Genomic DNA, 27,453 nt, shown 5'->3' on the forward strand with positions numbered 1-27,453 from the left:
ACTCTTTGCTGTTGGTGGTTTATAATAATGTGAACAGTTTTCTGGCATCACTGATGGTGCATCTCCACGTACACCGAGAAAGACATGGAGGCAGGAGCACCAACACTTCACTGCTGTTTTTTCCACACGCACACACACACATGCACTGCTCTGGCCAGGAAACGCCAAACGTCTTGAGATTCGTCATTTGTTCCATCTGGCAGACACGGTGGAGGGTTTGGAGAGGGCTGAGGAAGGCTTACATAACTAAAACAAATATCTGACATTTTCGGGGATTACATCATAGGAATGGGAGCAAATTGGTTAGATTTTAGTTTTGCCTCGGTGCCAAGAAGGTGCCAGACTGTGTTTTTAGAACAAGATTGTTGTTAAAAGAACAGATTGATCTCGTAGCAGCGTGTTTTGACTCGTCGAATCATCAGATTACGTCATAGACATAATAGTGTCCTATCTCAGCAGGTTATGTGGATGGGCCTGGGACAGTCAGAACAAGTCATATTAAATACAAATATAAAGTCTCCATCTGCAGAAATGTTTGGGGCAGATGTATGTGACTGCTTTTGTTTTATGTCAAACTGCGTCTGGCTTCAACACCAGAATGATGTCAAAAATGTGCGCAGCCTGGCCCTGACCCTCCTCATCCTGTTGGAAGTGCTGTGAAGTGAAGAGAAAAGGCTTTTGCACACACCGACTGAATGATTGATTTTATTTGGTCTGTTTGTTGAGCCCAGGCTTGGCTGTGCTGGTGTGTTATGTCGGTTTCTATGGTGAAAAACACAGGCCATGCCAGACTCTGAGCAGTACAAGGAGTGAAAAAAAGGGAGAAAAGCATGTGCAAGGACGGGCGGGCGGGCGGGGGGGCGAGGGAAATTTGAGTCCAAGAATTCAGAGGGTGTGGATTCATGGCGAGGATGACGCGACAGATAGAAAGTATATTTGCAGCAGACTGAAAAACAGCAGCAAAGAAGCTGCTCTGCTGTTGCACAAAGCCAGTGTTTCAGCTGCTCCTTCTTTGAACCACCGCAGCAAACCAAGACCTCTGAACGCTGTCAACAAACTGAAGCTGTCGGCTGTACGTCGTGCGTTATTCCACCAATGAAGACGGCGAATCGGGTTCATATGTCTGCCCTCACTGAAGCTAAGAAGCAAGCGTGTATAATGAGCTGTCAATGAATACAATCACTGTCTGGAGGATTTCTATAATCATTTGCTTGTTTTATGCAAATCGATGAAGGGAAAAAGTTGGTGGCTTTGATTTCTTTTCAAAATAAGAGAGCTCAGCCTCGTGGCAGGTCAGGAAGTCAACACGTAAACTTAACATAACCATACAAAATGATTGCAGCGCACTGACAGCATGTATCAACGAGCCATGAACAGCATGTAAAACGTGTTCTCCTGACTCTGCTGCTCTCTGCCGTGCTCACGCACTCAGGCGTTGTTGCGTCACGCCTGAAGCACTTACAGTGCATGGAGTATATGTGAAAGTGTTGCATAAATCCCAGGCCTCCCACACACCCCTGTCTCCACTTAACTGGGTGGGTTTTTTTACTGTTAACTGTTGACTATATATTAACTTTTAAAGATGGGGTCAGTGAGGTAATCTGAAGCACCATGTTCAGTGAATACGAGGCTTGCCAACATGGCCCAATGGGCTAACATGACCTGTATCAAATGCTGGATGGATGAAAGGTGAGCCTGAACAGGAAGGGGAGTGGTCAGTGCTCACGACCTCCTGCGTGTTGTAGTTTCAGTCTCCTGTATAGCAGCAATCTCTGCTGCCTTCCACAGAGAAGAACCATCTGTGCTCAGACTAACAACGATGGGTCGACCGGTCACTTTGATATAACAGAGGAAAATATAAACATCATGCAAGACACTTCCACTCAGTGTAAACTGTTGTGAGTCACTTTCGATCCAGTGTGAGCTTCACTTGAGTCCAACAGCACTAATCCCACTGTTTGCTCTGAACAAAGCTGCTGCTTGTGCATGCCATTTCCCCTCCATGAATGAATGATGAGGCGCATTAGTGCGTGGTGACATGAGATTGATAGTGAGTGAATAAGTGTGTGTGCGTGTGTTTGTGTGTGAGAGAAACAGAGCTGAGGTTTGCTGTGTCAAAGCTGGATTGATGGGGTGCTTTTTATTAATTAGAGTGAAGTGAGTTAAAGGTCAGCTGTGAGCGTCTGGCTGCGGATACAGCTCTGCTGATTCCTTGGTGTGTGTGTGTGTGTGTGTGTGTGTGTGTGTGTGTGTGCGCGTGCGCGCGCGCGTGTGTGTGTGTGTGCGTGCGTGCACACGTCATGTCTCTGTCTGTTATCAGTTCATCCATTGCCAGTGGAGCTTGTGGTATGCAGCTCACCTGCAGTAAAAGCACTCCCACACACCAAACGTGCCAGCGCTCACACATGGTTGGTGTGTAGACACACTTTAATCCAGGGCTGAGGTGGCCCCGCCCCCTGTGCTTCCTGCTGTGGGCAGTGTGTCTGTGTGTCCACTCTCTGAGGTCATTCACATCAGAATCTGCTTTGGCTCAGTATTAACAGTTTAGTCTACGCTTCTCTGGCAAAGCTGTGGGTTAGCTGGTTGCCATGGTGACGGCTCTGGTCCTCTGCTGCCTGATTAGCTTCCTCCATCGCTCACTGCCAGTAAACAGTGAACTGTGCTTGACTCTGGTAACCCACATTGATAATGATGGATCTATTTATACTGTTAACGTTGTTGGCAGGTCCCCCTCACTGGGACACGTTTGGGGGAATACTACCTGTGAGCTTAAGAACTACTCTTACACCATCCTGTTATTGTGGCCTAATCTCTGGATGGATGTTACAGCAGTACTGAGCTACTTCTTCACCTTCTTCAAGCTTTTTTTAGGTATGTTGGATGGCAGCAAAGGTAGGTCAGTGAGACACAGTAGCCAACCTGGTGGCAGGTAACGCGCTGAATAAAATAAACTAAAAAACCCTTATGCCCAGTGGGAGCAGCAGGCCTCACTGACGTGAACCTAACCCTGAAGTCGATTCATTTCTTAGCTGCAGCCCTGCTGTCATTCAGCACACCAGCCAGATGGTTAGTCGTGTGGTATTTCCAGATCTAAAACTCCTGTGACTTCAGGCCTGTTTGCTAGTCATAAGGGCATGGCCCTAATCCAGGTGCAAGTGTGGAGCATCTGAAAGCATGGCAGTTAACACATCCCACTAAACAAACTGGTGAGACAGCAGCCAGTCTGACATTCCTGGTGTGTGTGCGTCCACGCCGGGGTTTCCTGTTTGCTATGGCAACAGCAGCGTGCAGCTAGTTGTTTCCAGGTTTGCTAATGCACTTCATTTAACTTTCATCACCTGCTGGCACAGCCTCACACCTGGATATAAACATGCTTCTTCAAGGTTGTAGAGACAAATCCCAAAAGCATGTGTGGGTTTGTAGGATCCAGAGAGAACTCCTGCTTCAGCCAGTCTCCTCGCTGAGCTCTTCTTTAAGTGAGTGTTCGAAACTCAAAGCATGGCTGCACGGCCACGTTTATAGTGACTCCCCCAGACTCTCACACTTGATGCTAAACCATTTAATGGAGACAGATTCCAGTGAGGGAAGAAGAGACGCCGCTGCCCACACACACAACCATTACATCCTGTCAGTTATTTCTCTTGTTTATTTCTGGAAGCTTGCACGTTGTTTCCTGCTGTGGGGACGTATGTGGCTGAAGCACTGACCCGGAGTCAGAATGAGAGCCAAACCTGGGATGGCAGGTTGACCTGGAGAAGCTGCTCTCTGAATGACCCCAACATTTAGTGGCCAGTTGGCCTCGCTGTGAGCCATTTGGTTTTATTTCCAAACGTCCCTTTGTTTTTTACGGCGTCCCTGCTCGGCCCGTCTCTTGTTGTGTCTTTGCCGTCCCCAACCCCCCAGAATGTGGCAGAACAACAAACCCAAATAGTGGCTATAAACTTCAGACTTGTTTATGACGCAGGTCTGTTTGCTCACCTCTCGGTGAACTCCACCAACAGACACCACTCTTCCCTCTCGTTGGAGCACAGAACAACATGACCCCAACTTCACCCTGTCCACTCTGCCCTCTGGATGACTTCAGTGTCTTCACGCTTCTGTCCAGCGTTTAGAGAGACACTGTCTCTGTTCCCTGTGGTTCAGTACAGCTTTGGATCTAGGTTTCCCAACAGATAATGTAAAGTAACTTAGCCTCTAACAAGTTTTGTCCAAGTTTCCAGTATGTGGAAGTCCAGTAACCATGGCAATTCCCTGAGACCTGTGAGTAATCACAGCCATATTTGCTTTTCTTACCTTTGTTCCTTTTTCCTGCTGCTCTTGTCAAACACTGTATTTAGACAGAGTCATGTATAAATACATGTTGTCAGCTGAGTGTGTGTTTGATGGTCCACACTGGAGCTTGACTCAAACACCAGGGATGGCCATCGTTTAGTCTTAGTACCCTGAAATTACTTCCAAGGTTGTGGCGCTGGCTCTGTTGAGGCTGGCACATTCATTGTGTGATTTGTGTGTTACGGGTGGAAGTAGGGCACTGAGGCTAACAGCAGAGTGGCAGTTAGTGTTCTCACCAACACACAGTGTTTCCTGACAGAATAAGGAGACAAAACTGCGTTCGGTCCTGTTCTTTAGTTTTACTCGGCTTTTACTGCCAGTGCAGGTCGAAGTCAGATTTCCTTTTAGGAGTAAGAGTGTGTGTTTCAGCAAATGAGCCTGTACATGTATGTTTTTACTGGTCCTGCACCAAAAACTTTACTCACCCACCCAATAGGACACAAACATGACGTCACATAGAGCTCACATTTGAACTCTGTGGTTTCCAGACTCTCTGCTGAAATACCGGCCCTGTTATTTAAAGCTTGGGCTGGTCCTGCAGTACAACAGTCACTAGTAGGGATGTCAAAAAACCATCAGTACACAGATATTAGTCAATACTAAGATTAATATTGAATGGTTATCATCATTGGAAACACTTCAGAAGGCAGTGCTGCAGACACACAGCTTCTCCCCTCACTAAAAGATCAAGTAGCTAACATCTCTGACACTCAGCAGCAGGAGCACTGTTTATTTAATACGTCCTTTAATTCAACATAACTAATAGCACACATAATTCACACTTAATAGTTCATTAAATTAATTTTATTTACATGTGAGGAATTGTTTGTTGTAACCTTGGTTCATTCGTAGGTTCTCAGATGTGTTTTACTTTAACAATCTGAAACAAAATCATCATCTGTAAACTGAATTAAACCTCTAAACTTCATCTAAAATTGTTACTTTTTAAAATGAAGTTAACTCAACTTTTTATAGAAATGACCTGTTGGTCATCGTGACAGCCGTGGTCACTAACTTTATCCTCAGTTTCTGCCTTGACACTGACGTTCTGCTCATGTGGTCCCTCTCTTCTTATAACACCCAGCTCATTGGTTTGACCTGAGCATCGTTTCCCTCACTCATTGATTGAAGCCAGTTTAGGGTAACTCTGATTTCTGTTGAGCCAAGTAATCTTTTGTCTTCTTTTCTCCTTACACTCATATATTATAGATGTGACAGTATTTGTCTCAGTTTTCTGTCTGTTTGGATCAGCATGAGGTTTGAGCTTAGCTTTGAATGCGATCACAGCCCATCTGTCGCTCGTCTCTGGGACTAAACTGGATGCAGCGCAGCACATGAGGCAACATATACGCTACAACTATTCATCGAGTAACTCCAGTGACTATTCTTAAAGAAAAACTCCTCCAGGAAAGATTTTAGCTTCAACGCTTCATTGAAACTCTGTAGTGCCCAGTTATTACCTCATTAGCATTTCACCCATGTGTGCAACCAAAATGTGACCTGATGTGTAAAGCAGAGAGGAAACACAGAAACCTGTACTGGGAAAAAGCTCACTGAAACCACCTGTTCAACAAACTGCAACATGTTAAAATACAGAAGCAGTGTAACGTCCACTGACAGAAGGAAAACACTTTCCTAAATGGAAACCAATGATCAGTCTGTTCTCTTTGCCCATTAATAGCAAACACATGTCTAACTACTTGCCTGATTAATTGATAGCTGCAGCTCTGCAAGCTACACACCAGCCAAGGACACACAACACACACTCTTATCCAGCCATAATAAAAACAAATGACACATTGTATTGAATAATTCATGCTAATGCCCCTGTGCACACATGAATAGGTGCACACGTGTTCAGCAATGCAGTGGAGAAGGGGAAATGTGGGCCACTGCCCTGTGTCCCAGCAGCTGACTGTCCAGGCCCTGATTATTAAAGCATGGCATTATTCTGATGCTATCGATGGAAAATGAATTGGCCAACAATTGATTTACAGTAACCCCCCACCCCTCCCATGCTGAGCCTCAGGGAGCCTCTGGTGCTCATTGATTTGTGCTTCCTGTGTCTGACGGGGTCTAACATTAACCCAGGCTACACTACGTCAACATGTCACTGCTGCTTTCTGATACGGGCCCTTTAGTGTCTGTCACACGAGCTCAGGGTGAATCATCTGTGAAAGGCACAGGGTACCAGTGTTGGACCTACCAGATCTGGTACTCTGTGGCCCCAGAGATACTATAGATACCAATGTGTTGCTCTGTCTGGCTCTCCTACACTAAATGAATGTCTACAGGAGTCCCCTCCATACTCCTGAGACACAGCAGACTTTTGAATGTGCTGCTCTGGAGGAGTTGGACTACCAGTTTAAACCTAGTATTCATTTTACCAGTAGTGACACTGGCCCTAGCCAAGTGTAAAACTAGTGAAAAACAGAAAAGAGGAAAAATGTCTGTGAATCCATTATTGCTTTGGCGATTGTGTTGTTGTTGCTCACCTGTTCATTAATCACAAAGCAGCTCAAACTGATAATCAGGCCCTCTGCTCCCTTAATGACCACATCAATATCACAGAGGTTTTGCTGACTTGATGCTTATTAAGAAGTATTTGACTCGTCCGAGTGAGCATCTTGAACTGTGAACTGGATGTCAGCTAATTCAAACACTACCTGCTCATAGAGCCCTTGTAGGGAAGAGTAGACCAGCTGTTTAAGTGTCGCTACGTTTTCCACTGCGTTGGTTGGATGGAAGCACCTGTGTCTCTTTGTGATAGGAATGAAAGAAAACAAGGGGGGAAGTCATTCCTGCTCTGTGGTCCAGAGGTTCTGTCTGTTTGCATAGATATTAGCCTACAGAGGAGGGTGGTGCTCCTCCGACAGGACATAGCTCCACTGTGGCTCTTCTCATTTAAACAATTAGAGAATTAGATACCAACAACATTGTTAGTCCTCAGTGTTGCCTTACCAAACTATACCTGTCTAAAGATTTCATTTCATTCTTGTTCATCAGAGACCAGTTTGATCTGTAAACACACAAACATGATTATTTTGTCATTTGTCTGTTTTAACTTTAAACTAAACATGGCTGGACAGTAAAACTTTAACAGTGCCTACAGCAGTGCAGTGGAGTTAGCTGCAGGTACGACGGTTGGACTTGCTGATTAGGAAGAGGAAAAAGAAAGCTCCCAGTTTGCTTCCACAGGCACAACGTCATTACTGATGAGTGTGCTGTCGCGAGCGTTGCCATCACTGCACAACTGGAGTGCTCGCTAACAAGCCGGACCATTACGCCTGCACTCCCTGACTGGGCCAGCAGTCACCGGGCCTCGCACTGAGGTGTGATGTTGGCATGTTAAGCACACGTCCAGCTGCACACATTTCCTCTCAGCTGAGTCAAAGAGGCTCAGTGGAGAGTCTGTGACCATAGCCATGCTATAACTGTCAGAGTTTGACTCTTTAAAACCAAACTAGTGTTACAGCTGCAGATGGAAGTCTTTCACACTGTAGGATGAATCTGGACATAAATCTTGGCTTGAACTCAGCTCATAACGTGTAACAGGCACCGTTTCCTGCTGTAGCACTGCAGGAACATGGCGGCTGTCTCTCCTGCCCCCGAGACACTCACTTCGCTCTAGGAGGACGTGACCTAATGTCTCTTGCTGAAACACTTCTCGTTTCTCACCTTGCAACTGTTAACTTCTCGTCTGGCACACTTCCGCTTACATAGATGTCTCTTTGGCCTGGTTCATCGCCTCTGCCCTTTTCGCAGTTTGTAAGTTTGTAACTCATGGAACTGATGTATTAATGCAGACTGTGTGTTACTGTAAGGTCTTACAGTGTAGAGCACAGTGAGACAGCTGTTTTTATTTGGTGCTATATAAACCAAACTGAACTGTATGGAGAAGAGTGCTGTGCTGCAGCATTTACTGTGTGATGGCCGACTGTCACAGGAGATCAGTGGTAAGCACTGTCTGCTGTCACAGGTACATGACTGCACTGTGGTGGGAATAGAAGCAGGAGGGCTGTCTTAACCGTGGACCAGCAATAGAGGTGTGCTGGCAGAGACAGTGTCTCAGAGAGGAAAGACATTGTCTGCGTCTCAGAGAGGAGAGGCATCGTCTGTCCTCTGCGTCTCAGAGAGGAGAGGAATCATCTGCGTGGCTAACAGTGGGATGGAGCATGTTCCTGGTGTAATCTTGACACGTTACATTGCTGTGTGGAGAGGGAGGGGTCGGGTTGGAAATAATGCATGAGAGCAGCAGTGAGGATTGTGTGTATACCACACAAAGTAATTAGTCTCTAAAGTTCCTGGCAAACATTTTCTGCAGCCTGTATAGCTTCATATTTATATTGTGCATGTAGGCAGTTGCATTTTACACAGCACGCTTCATTCACTTAACCCTACCACACCCTAACTGTGCTCTGTCTCTCTACATAATGACACTTGAGGACCACAGCTTGCATTTCAGCAGCCAGCATGTGTAAAAGCTTGTTTCTCCACATCAGATGATTGGCTCAGTGTAGCGCTCGTATTGACCCAGCATGTCTGCAGATCCATTAGTGCGACTGTACTCGGGCCCACTTAATGCCCAACTACAACAAACACTGCCATCAATAAATATAGCCGCCTTTTTACGCAGCGCACAGTGAGCTGCTGTCTGCCTGTGAGGGCGGTTTGTCTAAAAAGCAGGGCCTCTCAGACAGCAGCCTGGTTAGGAGAGCGGCTAGTCGCGGTGTCTGAAACTGGAGGCTGTACCTCATCCTACCACGCACACAGGAAGCGAGGGAACGAGTGTAGCTTCTACCCATCTGATTTTTGAGTAACACGAGGGTTCAGTCAGTGGGCAAACAGCAAGATTATCTAAGAACCAGCATGGCTAAAGGGGATTTGGCGAGCTTTGCTTGTGTTCATCTGTGACTGATGCAATCAGTTCTGATACTTTTGGGTCAGACTATTTAGAGCGGCGACCCGGGTCCCTCGCAGCCTGGACCCTTAATATTTGGATTAGCACAAAGAACCGCTGAAGGGTCAAACAGACAAATATGACACATTCATTACACTTCAACATGAATTATTAGTTGCTCTCAGACTGTGTGAGAGCATTACAAGGTTCTTCTATGGACACAGTCTTTGATATCTGAATTTCAACCCGTTTTGATTTATTGTATTCTAAATATTCTACTAGTTATGATGATGTTATAAGCAAGCTGTAGCTGCTATAGATGACTGATGGACATGCAAACTGTGTCATAGCTGCACCATAACAACCTGAATGATATTGTGAGGCGGCAAAGATCATCTGACACAGGGCGTGTGTGCTGTGGACTGTGGCTTTGTTTGAGCCCATCCTGCTGATACTCGATGAGGTGGGGATAACTGTAAAGTTAAGTTGGAGTCACATCCACATCCTCTCGGTAATGTAAACGCTGAGGCTAGATTACTTTGTTTCTCGCTCATTCGTTTGAACCTCATCTCTGTGGCAGCTTTTTTTAATCCGATGTTTGACTAGCACTGGACTCACTGCTGACCTCGTCTGATGTCCACCCCTCACACACTCCTAATCACATCGCCACGTTTGACTCTCACCAGGTCACTCTTAAGGGAAAGGTCAGCCCGTCCGTGACGAGGGCTGGATCTTTGTGTCGTCTGTTACTGCAGCTCGTCACTGCTGTTGAATGAGAAACATGATTGCAGTATAACATGTACCCATAGTCTGTGTCATCATTACACATACATTTCTTGTCATTTCTTCAAAGCCGCTGAGTTTCCTCCGGCTCTCCGACCTGAGTGTGGTTACGGCTCGCACATCGTTACATTCACACCTTTCATTATCCTCCAACTCAGCATATCAGCTTTGCTGTCTCAAGTGCCAGAGGCTTGTTTATGCGATCAACAATTCATTTACAGCTACTGAGTCACAGCAGACCACTCCATCTGCAAATTATCTCCCCGTGAGACGTTTTATTTATATTAGAGCTGTGCAGTGTAAGCATCGAGCCGACTACACACCAGGTCTCACCAGTTCAGCCTGTGTAGCTGTTGGTTATTCAGCTCATTCAGCATTTGCTTTATATGTGATCAGACATTGCTTTTTCTTCCATATCCTCCTTGTTGCAATTAAAAGTGAACTAGAACCAGAAACAAGCACATTTGTGAACATTGTAACTCTTGTTAACTATTACATCATGTTTAATAATGAATCTGGCCTGAACGTTTTTGATGTAACTTTATTAGGGTTCATTTCAGGCCTCACAGCACAGTCTCACAGTTTCGATGAAGAGATTTGGTCCTCTGTCCAACATGTTTGAGGCTAGACTCGAGACCGAGGCACGACCAGTTCTGCAGTTCACTAAAAGAAGGTTGTTTTTCCTCTTGGTTACCGTCTGCTATAACAGCACATGTGTCATTTCTGACAGGTTGAACATGTCAAATGAAAATTATGCATTGTAGATACAGTGAACCTGTGAAGGCGGCCCATTGATGGCTGTGTCCATGTAGCAGAAGCACTGCGTGTTACATGTGTGCAGTGATGGCAGCTTTCAGTGTCTCCAGTGAGGTGGCATCTGTATCGGCCCCGCCTCCCTGCAGCTAGAGGAGTCAGTGAAGTAGAGACAGGAAGTGCAAGAGAAAGGTTAAGACTGTAATTGGCGTCTGTCCTGGTAGTGCAATGCTCCAGGGACAAAGACTTTATCAGGCCTAATGATGCCTGCAAGATGATGGGAGACTAACTGCGAGCCCCCACCCATGCTCCTCTCTGACAGGAGGATCTACAGACAGCAAACTGCCAGCTCAAGGACACGTGCTGGACTCACAGTGATGTCGAATTTTAACGTGACATAGATCCAGACAACACAAAGCTTTGCCAAGTCCTTCAGATGAGGGAAAACTTCCTGCAGGAACACTGTGGTACAGAGTTTGGGAGCACCAGGTTTGTTCTGGCTGTTCATCTTGGATCTCCCTTTAGAAGACCAGAGGCTTTGTTTTAGATGTTGGTTATGATTTATCAGTATGTCTTGTCTCAGCAGCTTCACTCTGCTGCTGCAAGCTCCTCCTCCCCCCCCCCCTCCCCCGACAGGTACAGTGGGGGCCAGGTTCTTTCTTTGAGCAGTGAGTCCCTCTGTTGCTGCTCTGCTGTCAACACTAGAGCAAACTAAATACTGTGGAAAGACCTGCCTGCTCCTCTCCCTGCTTGTCAGTGTTGAAGGTGACCTCTTTGAGGTGTAAACAATAACTTTCCTATTAAAATTGTGGGGACCTATGTCAACACCCCGGATCACCTGAACCCATCGCCCCCACTGCAATGGGTAGTGTAGTTGATGCAGACAGGCCCCAGTTCTGGGGACTCCACCGGACGCAGAGCTCCAACACCAGTAACCAATTCAACCAACACTGAAGACCAAAAATGCAGACTGGCCCCAGTCCAAGACAAGCCACTTCCCCAAACCGCCATCTCAACGGCTCCCTCTCCGACTGTTCCCCGAGCAGCCAAAGGTTGCAGATCGCTCCCGCACAGCCAGAAAATCAGGTAACCTCGGGCACCAGGGCCCCTTGCCCTGCACCTGCACCCGCATAGAGGAGGCCAGCCACCTGGCCCTGTGCCAGCACCCGTTACCACAAGCCCCCCAGGCCCCACATCCCAAAACTGCAAGGCAGCACCCACCCCAGCCACCAACCACCACCAGCCGAGGCAGACGCACAGATGCCCCAAAACGGCAGCTCTCCAGCCCCCAGGAAGGCACCAGACTGCCATAGCCCCAGAGACCACCCCGGCCACCTGCAAGGACCAGAGGGTGACTGCAGCTGACTACCCCCAACTAAGTAATGGAATCAATGAGTGGGGACCAGATGTGCCAGGCCAGTGTCAAAGCTGGACGTTTTTTTTTATCTATGGACCCCAAAAATGTCCACGATATCATCTCTGGTCTGTGGAGAAGCCCGTTCCACAGAGTGTGACATAAGTGTGTTTTCAGTCAGCTGCATGCTGCCATGCTCAGTGCTGCAGAGATTCACGGTGACTCTCACATTATTACAACAAAGCTGCCAGCTCTGTTGATGCTTGAGAGTGGGTGTGTTTTTACTTATTCATAAACCTGTGCACACTGTGTGTATTTAGGAGTGTGCAATTTATTATATATATGTGTGTGCATGTCTGCTATCAAGATGGCGGTGCATGTTTACTGTTGTCATGGTAACGGCCCTGTATGTACCACCCAATGCTAATGGTAACTCGGCCATGGAGGAGCTGCACAAGACAATAAGCAACCAGCAGAACTCCCATCCAAACGCAGTGCACATTATAGCTGGGGACTTCAACCATGCTGATTTAAGGTCAGTATTCCCCAGATTTGAACAGCATGTTACATGTGCAACGAGGGGGAAAAACACATTGGATAAAGCCTACAGCAACATCCAAAAAGGCTACAGAGCAACCCCTCTACCACATCTAGGTTTGTCAGACCACATGTCCATGCTGCTGATCCCTGCATACACTCCCATTAGGAGAAGAGCCACCCCAGTCACAAAAACTGTGAAAACCTGGCCAGAAGGTGCATCACATCAGCTGCAGGACTGTTTTGAAAACACGGACTGGAGCGTGTTCGAACATCAGGACCTTGAAGAGCACACAACATCAGTGCTCTCATATTCATGTTCAGCACTTAACCAACTACAAACCTTGCAATACCACGTTGACTGAGGATAACGCGGAGCTTGCGGAGGAGCTGAACCACTTCTTCGCACGCTTTGAGGTGAAGGGACCAGAGGTAGCAGCAGCAAAAACATCGGACAGCAGCAGCAGCCCAAGCCTCATAGTGCAGGAATATGAGGTGAGGCGCACACTGAGGGCAGTGAACCCCAGGAAGGCCGCCGGACCAGATGGGGTAACTGCAAAGGTCCTAAAAGAGTGTGCAGACCAGCTGGCTGGGGTCTTCACTAAGATCTTCAACACTTCACTGTCCCAGTCCTGCATCCCGCCGTGGCTAAAGTCAGCCACAATTGTCCCACTGCCAAAGCGTACTAAAATTAGCAGCCTCAACGACTACCGACCAGTTGCTCTAACTCCTGTTATAATGAAGTGCTTTGAGAAACTGGTCCGACGTCACATCATGTCCTGCTTGCCACCCACACTCGACCCGCTCCAGTTCGCATACAGAGCTAACAGATCAACTGAAGATGCCATTGCTACAACGCTCCACACCACCATCTCTCACCTGGAAGTGCAGGGCCGTTACGCCAGGCTGCTCTTTGTTGACTTTAGCTCTGCTTTCAACACGATACTCCCAGACAGACTAATAGTTAAACTGCTGGAAATCGGACTTCCTTCTACCACCTGCCGCTGGATCAGAGACTTCCTCTCAGACCGTGTACAGAGAGTTAGAGTGGGGCCTCATCTTTCCTCAACACCGACTCTCCACAAGGCTGTGTACTGAGTCCTCTACTGTACACTCTGTACACACATGACTGTGTTAGTTCCCACCCAGACAACACAGTCATCAAGTTTGCAGATGATACCACCGTGGTGGGGCTCATCTCAGGGGGAGATGAGACGGCGTACAGAGCTGAAGTTCAGAGGCTGTCAGATTGGTGTGTAGATAACAACCTGGACCTTAATACCACCAAGACAAAAGAACTGGTAGTTGACTTCAGAAGGAGGAAGTCCGAGCTGCAGCCTGTCAGCATCAATGGGGAGTGCGTGGAAAGGGTCTCCAGTTTCAAGTTTCTGGGTGTGCACATAGACACAGACCTCCAATGGAGCTCTAACACCTCTGCGGTCTTAAAGAAGGCCCAACAGCGTCTCCACTTTCTGAGAATCCTCAGAAAAATGGACCTGAAGAAGGAGCTGCTGACCGTCTTCTACCGCTGCTCCATTGAAAGTGTGCTGACATATTGCATCGGTGTGTGGTTCTCCAGCTGCACCACAGCACACAGAAAGGCACTCCAGAGGGTCATCAATATGGCCCAAAAAATCATTGGACATCTTCTTCCCTCCCTGAAGGACCTGTACAGCACTCGCTGTCTCAAGAGGGCACGCAGCATTCTACGGGACGGTACACACCCAGGACACCGGGTGTTTAAGCTGCTGCCGTCCGGCAGAAGGTTCAGGCTGCTGAGGTCCCGAACAAATAGACTCAAGGACAGCTTTTACAACAGGGCAATAGCCCTGATCAATGCAAATAGCTGACCTGATTGGCTACCTCCCTGGACCTTTTTAGGGGGGAGGTAACAATGTTTAAAACAATAACAATAATAATATTTATATTTATAACAAGGTGCAATAATAATTAATGTGCAATAATAACAGTGTGCAATACAAATACACTTATTCTTATTTTTTATTACTAAGTTATTATACTGTGTTGTGTTGTGTTGTTTGTGTTGCGTTGTGATGTGTCATATCGTATCGTGTCGTGTTGTGTTATATGTAGTGCCGACATAGGACAGTTTTCCAATTTCATTGTACTACTGTACTATGTATGACTGTGCAATGACAATAAAGAGTTATCTTATCTTATCTTATGTGAGGGCTTTAACATGTGTGTGGCTGTCACATGTTAAGGCATGTGCTACAGTCTGGACGAAGGCACCCAGAATGCCTGTTGCTGTTCCAGTGCCAGTAATTTGGAAAACGACTGTGTGTGTGGATACTGCTGCTAACTGGACTGGTGTGCAAGAAGTTGTTCCTTCACACACACACACACACACACACACACACACACACACACACACACACACACACACACACACACACACACACACAGTGCTACTTATGTATTTGCTCAGCCATGTGACCTTTTCACTAGCGACCTCAGCCCTGAGGCACACTACACACCAAGAAGAAATATGATGTATGCTCTGCATTTCCCATTTCTGCAGCCTACACACAGACACACTCCTGCCCTCATTACCCATAATTCACATCTGGCCGTCTTTAAAATGGGACAGCTGTTTCATCAGCACATTCCTCCTTGCTCTTCAACCTTCTCTTCCGTGCTATCCCACAGTTCTCCAAACACAAGTCTGGCTCATCATCGCCTTTGACAATCAAGCTGAGATATGAAAACAGCTGATACTTTACCTGAAACATCCTCCAGCTGAACAGTGTGCAGCTTGTACAGGTTTAAATTTGTCACCTAATATCAGAGCATAATAAACATTTAGACGTCTTTGTGTGAAACTGGTCACAAAACATGAAGTGCATACATGCAAACACTCACACAACCGAGGAAACGCCCACTGTGTGAGATCATGTAGCCGTGCTGTAGGGTTCTTTTCTCACTTTGTTAACAGGAGCCTTGATAAGTTACTAAATGCCAGTCAGAGTCACTGTTGTATAAAACATGACTTGAATTAATTTTGCATCTTTTGATTCACATTTTGTGACATTAATAAATGGATGGACTGGCTAAGCATACATATACATACATAATGTAGGCTGTTATGGACACGCTGCTAAAGGCAAATGTAGCATAGCAATGGACCATACTTTAAATACATTTAGAGGAAAAATATATAAGTAGTTCTACAAGTCTTTGTGCTTGCCAGCACATAATGCCCATAATTTGTGGTTCTGCCTCTCTGCATCACAGCGATATTTTAGGCATTTTTTGGTTTCTTTATTCTGAAAGAGCTCGATGTGGCACCGTCACACACAAAGGAATTCATGTGCACGGTCAAGAAAAGAAAGAGATAAAACACTTTTGTATTATATAACAGTTCACTGTCAGTCCTTCAAATCCAACATGCACCGTCAATGCATCTGCTAACGTTAGCAGTAGCAGTTCCCTCTGAACTGCAAAACTAAGGAGAGAATAATAAAGCACAGCTATGGAAATACCCATATGTCTGTGCTTACCCTGACCCCCACCTTTTCTCTTCTATCTCCATCTTAGTTTTTCTTTCTCTCTCTGTGTTTTGGGGGGTTTGGCCCCACTGAGAGGATGGAAAGCTAATCTGCAGCACTCTGTGGCTCAGCGGAGCTGGTCTCTCACCATTCCCACGGAGAGAGTTGCCAAAGCAAATTTGGCGACAGGAAATGGAGACCCCTCTCCCTTCCTAAACCGTGTGTGTGTGTGTGTGTGTGTGTGTGTGTGTGGATCTGCGGATCTGCACGGCCTCCAGGGCGCCAGTGGGAAAGGCCTGCATACAACACAATACGTGTGTTGTCCTCCCTCTCGTTATGCTTCCTCTCACAGTTATCAGTCTTGTCATGTGAAACTGACAGTTTTGGTGCTCTAAATGAAAGCTTACCCTCCATGAGGTGTCACAAATCTGTCAGTTTATAGGTTTCTATGACCTATTAAAAAGACTTGGTGGTTTTAATTTTACTGATGTGTGTTTGAGACGGAGGCGTCGCGTTCCCTTTAGAGGGTCAGGTGATTTTGAGACTCCTGAAATAGTATAGTTCATGTCTACAAAGGATGTGGGAGGGATGTAAGTATGTAATTTAACCATTATATTTGGCCTGTTAGTGTTGTACAGGGGTTGTATTGGTTAGTTGCTACAAGTGTTTGAACTTTAGACCGGCTCTGGGAAGTTGGACCTCTGTTTTGTCTACTAGCCTCTCAGGAGTCTTCCTGGAAAAGGCCTAAAAACAACTACAGACCTGCTGCCACATCTTTCCTGGGAAAAACATGTCCAGTTCAAATAAACAGAATCGTCAGATCTAACATTGGGTCAAAGTTCCAGGAAGAAGGGGAAACTGCCAGTGTAGAAATTTTGCAGCTGGTGGGGTAAATGATGTCTCAGATGGGGATTAGGGCAACATGTCGCACAATGTTGCCTCACAGCAACAAGGCTGTGAGGCCTGTCTGGCCGGGGCCTTTGTACGGCATGCAAAGGCCCCGGCATGCAGTTAGTGGGGTCAGGTTAATTGGTCACTCCCTGGGGCACACTGGTGACCTGTCCAGGGTGCTGCTCCATGGTAGCTGGGATAGGCGACCCTGTTGATTGGAAGAGAATGGATGGAGGTGGGGATTAGACTTTATAAACTCCATCTGCACCGATGTCCTGTTTAGCCTGGTTTGACTGCACTGTTGCCAGTTTACATTGGAGCAACTGCACATGATGGTAGGCTCGAGCAGACTTCATAGAAGGATAACAGGAGGGAGTCCTTGGCTGTCGGTGTCAGTTGTCCTAGTCTCTGTTTATATCCAGCGTGCGTGGGCCTCCTCTCTGTATACAGCTGGTAGTTGTCTGTTACCCAGTGAACTTAACAACTTATTACTTGTTCCTTCTAACTCAAAACTTCCCAAAAAAAGAAAAACTCAGTTACTTATGTGCTGAGTGCAGGAGAAATGACTTTGCACCACATCAAAGTGAATATTAGATGAGGCCATTTCAAGTGGAGTCAGCAAACCAGTTCATGTTGAAAACTGCACCTCAGCACACTGGGAAGTCTTGAATAATAAGAGTGATCTGATGCAGTGCTGTAATTATGTAAAGTGTGTTTCTGTTTACTCCATAGAGGACAGAGGCACGATTGTTCTCTGTGACCTGTCGGCCAAGGAGGTGATGGTGGGTCGAACTACCAACCACAACTGAAGCTCAGCGTGTGCGCACACACGCACATGCACACCACACACACACATGTACACTGAAACACACGCACATGCACACCACACACACACATGTACACTGAAACACACGCACATGCACACCACACACACGCGCACACTGAAACACACACACACACACACACAGTCTGCACACAGAGGAGTTCACCTTCACATATCTCTTGAATAAAAGCCACTTAGTGAGATTGTTTGTTCATCCAGAGCCAATGAACTGATCCCAGAGCATCAGGGTCCGTCCTTTTTCTTTTGCATCAAAAATGGAGCATGTTGTCTCACACCTGTTTATTTCCCCAGCATATGTTGGGTTTTGTGGCTTCTCATGTACAAAGGCAGCTAAGCTCCTGCTTTGTCTTCAGGAAGAGCCCCTCCCTTTCCACTGCAGTGGGCCCCTTAGCAAGACATGCAGCAAGGCCAAAGTCAGGTCACAGGCAGGGTGCGGCTCCTGAGCGAAGGAGAAGCAGAGTTATTTGCCCCTTTCATGTCAGCCTGGCATGTGGTGGATTTTGGGTTAGGTGACCTGTTTTGGTTCCTTACTCGTGCAAGCTGTTTGCCTCTAATTCATCTGCGGTCTGACCACCTGATACACAGTCAAAACAGAAATCACAAAAGGAAATTGATTTTCCAAGGAAACGCACAACATTCAGCACACTTTAATGCCTGCACTAATGTTTGTGTATGAGTCAAAAAAAACACTCAGTGACGTTTTCTTTTTAATGTAACCGTTTAGTTGAAGCCAGCTGTCGTGTTCTGTGAGGCTGTGCTGTGAGTATGCTTCTACGAGGCTCTGTTTGGCTCGCTTTTCTCTGCAGCTGGAATCTAGCTTGTTTGTAGAGGACATCCTGTAATCTATGACACAGGAAACGCTCTCAGACAGATAGACGAAAAGAGCTGGGTAGGTGGGTGGAGGTTCAGGGGAAGACGAGCAAGAGGAGGGAGTGGCAGCAAAGGAAACAATGTGGTGGTGACAGTGGGCTGTCAAGAAAGAGCGTGTGCGTCCGCCGTGTTCAGTCATGGTTTTCAGCAGACGTCAGCAGACAGGATCAGCTAGTGTTGCTCGTCTCATCGATGTATCGGAGCATGCAGGGAATGATTAAGACAAACTGAACATGTTTCTGTAGTCAGACTGATTCTGTGTTTGTGAGTACAACACTATAAGAAAGCACAGCTTTCATCAACATTGGGATCTTGCTCTAGCGTTCCTTTTCCATCTCAGATTGTGCCCAGCCTCACAAGTATATATGTTATTTAACCGTTTAAAGGTCAGCGCAGTGAGAGTGTAGCAGTGTCAGTCTTGTTAAAAGTTTCACTTCCCCGTTTGTCTTTGCAAGACTTATATAAGTTTTTAAAGAACTGAATGTCTTTGCACAGCACTCGTGGTGCGGGGGATTCCGTGGTAACCTCGGGGTCATGCTCTTTTCAGGATTTTCTTCTCCACATATGTGTAAAAATGGTTTAGACACAAAAGTCTGACAAAAAGATTCTATTCATAGAGACAAACGGCGATGGCCTGCAGACACAGGAAGTGAAACTGTGAGGATTTTCAGACAGTCTTAAACTGAGAAGACTGCTCTCACTCCACCCTTCCTGTCTCTGCCGCAAACACTCCTAACAGAGATACACACCCACCACCGCTCTGCCAGACACATGCTACGGACAGACCTTTTCAACATATGCTCCTCCGTGACTCGATCCTTTGTGCGATTCCCATGCGACTTTCAAGAAGAGCCACTGCCACCCTCTCGATATCGCAGTAAGGCCTGTGCCTAGATAATACAAGCACTGGAAAGCAGTACATAGACGGTGCACTTTCGACACATCTAACACGCCCTGCTTAATCACAAAGTCTTATCTTAGAAGTGTGACATCCTGTCTGCTGTGGAATCCACGCCGGATCATAAAGGGAGTGGGTTTGCTGCAAAGTGCACAAGTGTGTGTGCACGCTTGCATACTTTGGCACGTCTTTGAACTCTGACTTACAGCAGCCCTGTTGAGCGCAGCGTCTTATCTGGAGAGGACTGTGAAGTTTCCAATAAACAAGATGTGTGTCGCTCACATCTCGGTCAAGGTCTCGGTGTTTGCTCAAAGACTCGTCATTCATCCCACACAAGCGTTTCGATAACGTTTACTCTCACGTATAAAGATGATGTCAGAAATCAAACTATAATAGGGTTAGGGGGGTAGGGTTGGTGTAGTTGTTGGGTCTGCGCTTCGACAGGCATCGCTGGTTTAGAGACTTATTCCTCATGAAGAAAGCAAGACAATGACACACACCGTGACGTCAGACACAGTAGTAGAGATTACACCAGTGCTCACTTTTGGACTGAGAACCAGTCCCACTGACATGCCTCAAACAGGAATTTCCTGACTCTTTGCCTCCCATTGTTCAATCAACGAGACATTCAGATTTCTGCGTCGCTGAAGCGCGCAGGCTCAGCTGCCGGCTTTGTTGACCCTGTTCCTCCCGTGTGCCCGTGATTACCGGGACCATATGGAGACCGTGGTGTTGGCAACTGTTAATCCACGAGACAAGGACTGGCACGTGGCACGGAGACTTTGCCCAGAGCCAGAGCTGTCTGCCACCCCCCTCTCCCCCTCTCCCTCTCAGCTGCAGGCTCTAGCTACTTGCCTCTGGCCCGCTCGGCTGCAGTCAAATCTAGGACACGTCTTGATCTCTTGATAACCCACAATCATAGCGACCAAGACTCTTGTGTGCTATTATAGGGGTTTGTGTGTTTGTTTACTTTCTATGAAAAATGGTAATGTCTTTATTATTGTGTGAGTGTGGGACTCCAGTATACTGTGGAAGCCTGTTTGAAAGGTAACATAGTATGAAAATATATGAGTGGACACAAAGTGTCATAGCTGGTTCGGGGTGCTTACCCACGTTTGCTGACTCGCGCCATATTTAATGACATCAGTCCCAGCCTACGTCCAACACTTGCTCATCTCTGCTACTTTAACTACCTTCACCTGGCCACAGGTTCTTGTATCTCCTCCTCGTGCTGTGTTTGTTCTCTTGGAGCTCTGTTCTGGGCTCCTACTCGATGCTCTCCATAGAAGCACATGGAAGGGCAGGTTTACAACTATAAATGACAGCAGATAAAAATATTAGTTAGAATTAATGGAAAAATTGAAGCTATAATTGTGCTGATTGAAGTGCTAAGGCGGTAAAAAGGTGATAAATGTGTGTGAATATATTTGTTTTTTACACCAGAGCAAAGCCTAGTTTAAAAAAAAAAAAAGCTATTTGGACCCATTTTTTTAATTAAAAATGGTTAAATTTGCAGTTGACATATTAACAGTCAGTGTAATGATGCCATGAATCACTCTGTTAGATAGTTTAAGGTTCTCTATCAAAGAGCTTAGCAAACAATAGGAATACAAAACCTGACTGTACGTTGGTGCTTGCTGTACCTTTGAGACACTTATAGAAAAGACGTCTTTAAACAAGCTGAGCGCTGAGCGTGGTTTCACATTTAAAGGAACCACAGCTGTGTTCCTCTGAGACCCGAGCCTCCAGATAACGGTTCCCTTACACCAGCAGACCAGATAATGAAGGCTGCTTCAATGCTGTGACGCTGCTATGGAAAGTCATGAAGTCTTACGTCAGGCAAATCGAGGCCAGCTGTCACATACCTCAAATACCTCAGTGGTATTTGATCATCTGGCCACTTTCCTACGAGAGCAGCTCTTATTACACAGACATGTGGCAGACGTGACACACTGCCAACAGTCGACAGAAGCAGCGTCCAGCCCATTACAAATGACCACCTGTTGACATCACGCAGGGCTGCTCTGTGTGATGGTGTAAAGATAGTGCTACTCCTGCACACATCGCTGATTCTCAAGAGAAGTCCTCACAGAGAAAACCACAGCGAGAGAGTGCATCTATCTCCGATGATAAGGATTTTGAGATCCATACATTTTATTTTAGGTGCCTGCCAAAACATTTAAGCTATGCATAAATGTTAATGGTTTGACGGAGCCGAGGCAAACCTGGTTACATGTGACCTCCAGTCCAAGCCGTGACCTCAACAAAGTCCAGGACTAAGTTCAGCAGTCACTAAGAATAAAATAGGCTTCCTCCATGTCCTGTGCAGAGCCATGAAGTGGAGCACACTGTCCGTGACCCCTACTTTAGTGTGACAGTAGGTCAGTCATGAAAAAGGTTTCACCAACCTCAGAGTGTCAGGAACCCCGAGGCCACAGGGCCACAGGGCCGGGCAGTCTGTGGCTTCTGGAGCTATGGCTGCTACTGAGTAAATACTCTACAATCAAAACAGTCTTTATCATATTTAAAGTATAGCTGAATGCAATCTGTTCAGTCACTGTAATCACTCGTAGTTGGTGTGTGTGTGTGTGTGTGTGTGTGTGTGTGTGTGTGTGTGTGTGTGTGGCAACTAGTGACAGTCACAGCCTAGAGAGGCTGAGGTCATAGCCACAAAGTCAGCATAACGGAGAGGAAAAGAAACAAACCCCTGCTTGTCTGTCTGTACGGGTATATCGATGGCACACACTCACACTCATACCAACGAGTGTGTGAGTGGACGGGTATTAACATCTTCACGGGGACCAAAAATTGGTAGTTTGCTATACTTGTGGGGACAAACAGCCCTTGTGAGACACACACACACACACACACACACACACACACACACACCCTCTCTTGGCTGCCTCTGAGCATATGCCCTCACATTGGTTACTCTGTGACACATTGCCATAAAGCGGACTGTGAGGTGTGTGTGTGAACTTTGCCAGAAATAGAATGACACACGAAGAGTAAGCGGCACACCTACATTTAACTTCAGCCATCGGAGACCCCTGCTGGCACTCCCCAGTACAGGCTGCTCAGTTCACTGACACTGGAGTGATGCAGACATCGGCATAGTCTGATTGATCCTTTAAACACACCTTCTTCTGTTCTCAGGTGTCCGATCCCATCCCGATGAAAAGGTCTAAACATGACGACCTCTCATCACAAACTCCGCTGGCCAACAGAGCGAAGCAGCATGACTGGCTGCAGTCCCTGCCAACTCCCAACAAGGTTAGTGTCAAATCAGGAGAATGTGTTGGTGATCATGATGCACGACATGACACGTGATGTCATGTGAAGATGAACGGTTTTCTTTCTTTCGCAGATTTGTCATTTATCTGTTTCAGATCATCAAGCTCATTTTTATATCAGACACATAACCAGAGTGGAGAGAAAGTCCAGTTTTCATTCTGCTCTCCAAACTTCCTGGTCTATGTGACAAAGTATTGATCCCTGAAACCTCAAATGTTTGCAGTAACTGTGCAGAAGTGCTTTAAGTCAGCCACATCGGACAGTTTTCGAGTATGAAGTTTAAATTCAGAGTGAAGTGTGCTCTTTGACTTCAGATCCACACTTTATTCATTCATTTTAGGGGCCTCGACCTGCTGGTGTCTTGTGTAGTATTGTCCTGCTGCACGACTTCAGTGTGCTTGAGGCTCACCTGAAACTGGCCTTTTTGTTCTTTTTATTCAGGCGTGGCTTTGCCTCACAGCGCTCCCACTGGTGACAGTTTTCCACAGGTCTCTTTCTCATTGTTGAATCATGAATGCAGCCTTAGCTGAGGCAAATTAGGCCTGCACTTGTTCAGATGTTGTTTCCCTTTCTTTTGTGAGTCGATGATGTGCTCTTTCCTCTCCTCGGAAGGTCCAGTACTCTTCCAAGTTTTCCACATGTGTGGATGCAGGCTCTCACTGTGGAGCCTCAGAAATGACTTTGTGCCACAACCTAAAGAAAGAACTGAGAGTTCAGGGTTGGATAGCCGTTTTTCTCTTAATGAATCAAATCAAAAGACAAAATGTTGTATTCACCTCAGTCGTCTTTTTCTACTACTGACATTTGTGTGACGATGTGAAACATGTAACTGACAAATATGCAAAAACATGTGAAATCAGGACACACAGCACTATCTTTAGATTTGGCATGCAGTGCTAATGGAGGCCACATGCTGAGTGACGCTTGGTTGTGCTGACCCATGTCCAGTGTGTCCAACACAGTAACACATTTACACCAACAACTGAAGTAACTCATTCTACTCTTTGTACCCAGAATAAACGGCAGCTTTCACCATAAGAACAGGAGGAAAATGTTCTGATACCAGTGACACCTGTCTAATATACATGTTTCATATTTACATTATGTCAAAATGAAATATTGGGAATATTAACCTTGTGCAAACTAATATTTGTTCTTTTTCTTTGAACATCCTAAAACATTTACAGTAATTTGCAGCTGTAACATGGTAAAGTTAATAAGTCCTAATAAAGTTATGATTTTTCAGAAGTAAACAAAATCTCATCAAGTAATCCTCAGAAATATAAATATAATCACATAATAGAGGTCTTCAAAAAACAAATGATACATATATAACCCAAACAGGCACTTTGTCATTGTTGTGTTTAACCACGGTGGCGTGTGCCAAACTGCTGTCAAGACTGCTGAACAGTCCACTGGTGTAATTTCACCTCCCAGTTTGGAGGTTCATGGAGATTCTCAGAGAGCAGAGATCGCTGCGACACAAACCTGTCAACACTGCGACCGATTTTTCTTTGTGCGTTTGTCTTTTCTTTCTCTTCCCCAACATATCAGAGTCCATTATTATAGTAAACCAATACTAGTAAGAAAAAATCATATTAAATACCATGAAGTAGAAACAAAAAGTCGTCGTCCTCACCCACAGCCAGAGAAGGTTCATAGTGTAAGTGGGCTCCTGTTCTTGTTGTAGCAGTGGATCTGTGACTGTGAGCAGGAGTTCCCATGATCACAACAGGGAACAGTTTCTTCACTGCATATTGTTGTTATGGCCAAGTTATAAAGATGTTTATGTTAATATTCACACGCTTATTGACTTTTCCTGTGAGCTGATAGTAAAAATGAATACATTTTATGTAGTTTTTTAATGGTTAGTAGTTGTGACCAATGGGAATGTCCTTGTTCAGTGTTGGTCAAGTTACTTGAAAAAAGTAATCAGTAACTAATTACTGATTACTTCCCCCTAAAAGTAATCCTGTTACTTTACTGATTGCAAGTATTAGTTACTTAGTTACTTTTTAAAAACACGATTTACAACCTGAATAGGTGATAAAGTGATAGATCTTTCAGCCCAATTCTACTTTTTCTACATAATCCATCATACAAAATGTAATCAAATGGAAAAGTCTCTTTTTAAAACTTGTTTTATTAGTTTTAATCTTTTAAAAAATGTAATTATATGCAACATTCTCTGACTAGAAGAAATTTGTTTAACATTTAAACCTATTTTCTGCACATTTCAACACATAAAATAATTTTTTTTTTTCTGTTTACACTCAGTCTTTCAAATAGATGCAAGTAAAAAACAACAGAAAATAAATAAAATCAAAGACTAGCGGTCCTGTTGCTCTATTTTCACCTGTAAAGCAGGAGTGGCGTAGGCGGAGGTTTACCCTGGTACAGGTGTGCCGCAGCGGTCAGTTGAAGAATCCGCGAGTTTCTCTGTGAATTACCCATTACGTCGTAGCTACTCGGTGCTTGCTTGGAAGTTTAGGGGGTTTTTTCGCTGTAAAAAGAAGTTTTCTTTCCACGCACAACGGACGTTAATGTTTTTGTCACTTTTTATGGAATCAAACTCAAAGTAAGGTCAGTACTTCCACGCTTTAAACGCTGCACGCTCATACTCTCTCCTGCACTCGATATATTATCCATTGTTGATCTGCACACAGCTGTTGTCACGAACGTCGCACTCGCTTATGTCACTGTCATGAGACATTCTCGCAAAAAACAGTTTTAGTAATGCAGTAACGCAGTGTGCTTACGAGAAAGTAACGGTAATCTAATTACAGTTTTTGCAATAGTAATCCCTTACTTTACTCATTACTTGAAAAAAGTAATCGGATTAGCCATCTCTGTCCTTGTTAACCCTAAACTCTGTGGCTCGGTGTAATTTCCTCACTAACTTGAATCACTTTTGTTCTCCAGGGGCTGAACTGCATTCAGTCCAGACAGAGGCCCTCAGCTTTCAGACCCTGGTCCCCCCACATCTCTGCGGGTGATAAGGAGCCCTCCAGTAACCCGCTGGCTCTGCTGAGAGACAGGTGAGAACAGCACCAAGTCCATTATAAACCTGGGTTCAGTAGATGTGCGGTCTAAGGGAAGCTGCTGCTCATGAGGATGGCAGTTGCTTCACTCAGCTGGGTATGTGGAGCTCCCACCCAGAGGAGTGCTCTCTCACTTGTCTGGGTGGGCTGGTGTCACAGGGGTCAAGTCTGACTGTTCCACAGCTTCCCACACTCTACCATTCACACACATTTGACACACTCATGCCGTGGGCACTCACTTGGCACGGTGCTGCCAGCGCAGTCTGCAAAATATCACAGATGATCTGGCCCAGTTTCTCCTGAAGTGGGAGGAAAGAGCTGCGGGCGCTTTGACTGTTTCCCAACGCGTTTGGCTGCTGAGGCTGTTCAGATTGGACCGTGTAACACAGCAGTAGCAATCCGTACTATTGGATCTCTGTCTTGATAATCGCGTAACCTTGATTTAGGTTATTGTATGTAAAACAACACGCGTCATGCTGGTCTGGTTTCGTTTTAGCTTCTACAATTACAAGACCCTAGAGAATGCAGTGGCCCCCAACGTCGCCCTCACTCCGCTACCACTAGGCAAGGTAGGGCCTCTGTCCCCATCGATACCCAGCACTTCCTACCCAAGTGGAAGCGAACCTCCAGGTGAGGGCGCGCACCCCAACACCAGGCCTCGCAAGAAGAGAGCTACCGAGGAGCTCCAGTCCGCAGCACATGAAATCTCTGGGCCTGCTTCCTCAGCAGCCTGCAAACCTCCGCTGCCTCAGGATGACAAGGACTCTGAGGTGGAGATCGAGGTGGAGAGCCGTGACGAAGGTAAGAAAAGAACGCTTTAACGATAATCAGATGTGTAAAGGTTGTTTCATTGTTTGGCTAAATACATGTAGCCCCGGTCAGGTGATCGTTTCATCTTCTCTCATCTCCGTGGCCTTTTCCAACAGCTGTTTCGTCCATGTCCTCCCTCTCGTCGCCATCTTTTACCTCATCCAGCAGCTCAGCCAAAGACTTGAGCTCGCCCGGTGTCCAAGGTCCCATCTGCACTATCGCGTCAGCCGAAAGCACGGCACCCGCAGCCACATCGGTGGCAGCACCAGCCCCTGTCACCTCTTCAGAGTCGGGCCTGGAGTCAGAGCTGGAGAGCCTGAGGCAGGCGCTGGACAGTGGGCTGGATTCCAAGGAGTCGAAGGAGAGGTTTCTGCACGAAATTGTTAAGATGAGGGTGAAGCAGGAGGAGAAGTTGGGATCGGCCCTGCAGGCAAAACGAAGCCTTCAGCAGGTAATCCTTGTTGGAAGGCAACAGGAGTATTATCCTAACTTTTGTGTATTTGCATTAAATACAAAGTGCAAGGTAAAGAGTGGAAGCAGAGGTAAATGGGAACTAACACATTTGCATTGTGTGACATGAAGCGGACTACCCTACAGGGGCCGTAGATTTAGATTTATCACTAACGACTTGTGTTTT

The 27,453-nt window shown here is 46.1% G+C and overlaps 1 protein-coding gene across 1 annotated transcript in view; it reads left to right on the forward strand.

The window, feature by feature from the left end:
• The window catches only part of skia (SKI proto-oncogene a), a 64,269-nt gene that overhangs the window by 31,114 nt on the left and 5,702 nt on the right, over positions 1–27,453 (forward strand). The window contains exons 2-5 of the mRNA XM_085146747.1: positions 22,828–22,944; positions 25,888–26,003; positions 26,503–26,807; positions 26,933–27,267. Coding sequence (XP_085002873.1) covers positions 22,828–22,944; positions 25,888–26,003; positions 26,503–26,807; positions 26,933–27,267 — 873 coding nt within the window. The remainder of the gene's footprint in view (positions 1–22,827; positions 22,945–25,887; positions 26,004–26,502; positions 26,808–26,932; positions 27,268–27,453) is intronic.

This window comes from Neolamprologus multifasciatus, chromosome 20 (genome assembly GCF_963576455.1).
Source record: "Neolamprologus multifasciatus chromosome 20, fNeoMul1.2, whole genome shotgun sequence".
NCBI classification, from domain to species: Eukaryota; Metazoa; Chordata; class Actinopteri; order Cichliformes; family Cichlidae; genus Neolamprologus; species Neolamprologus multifasciatus.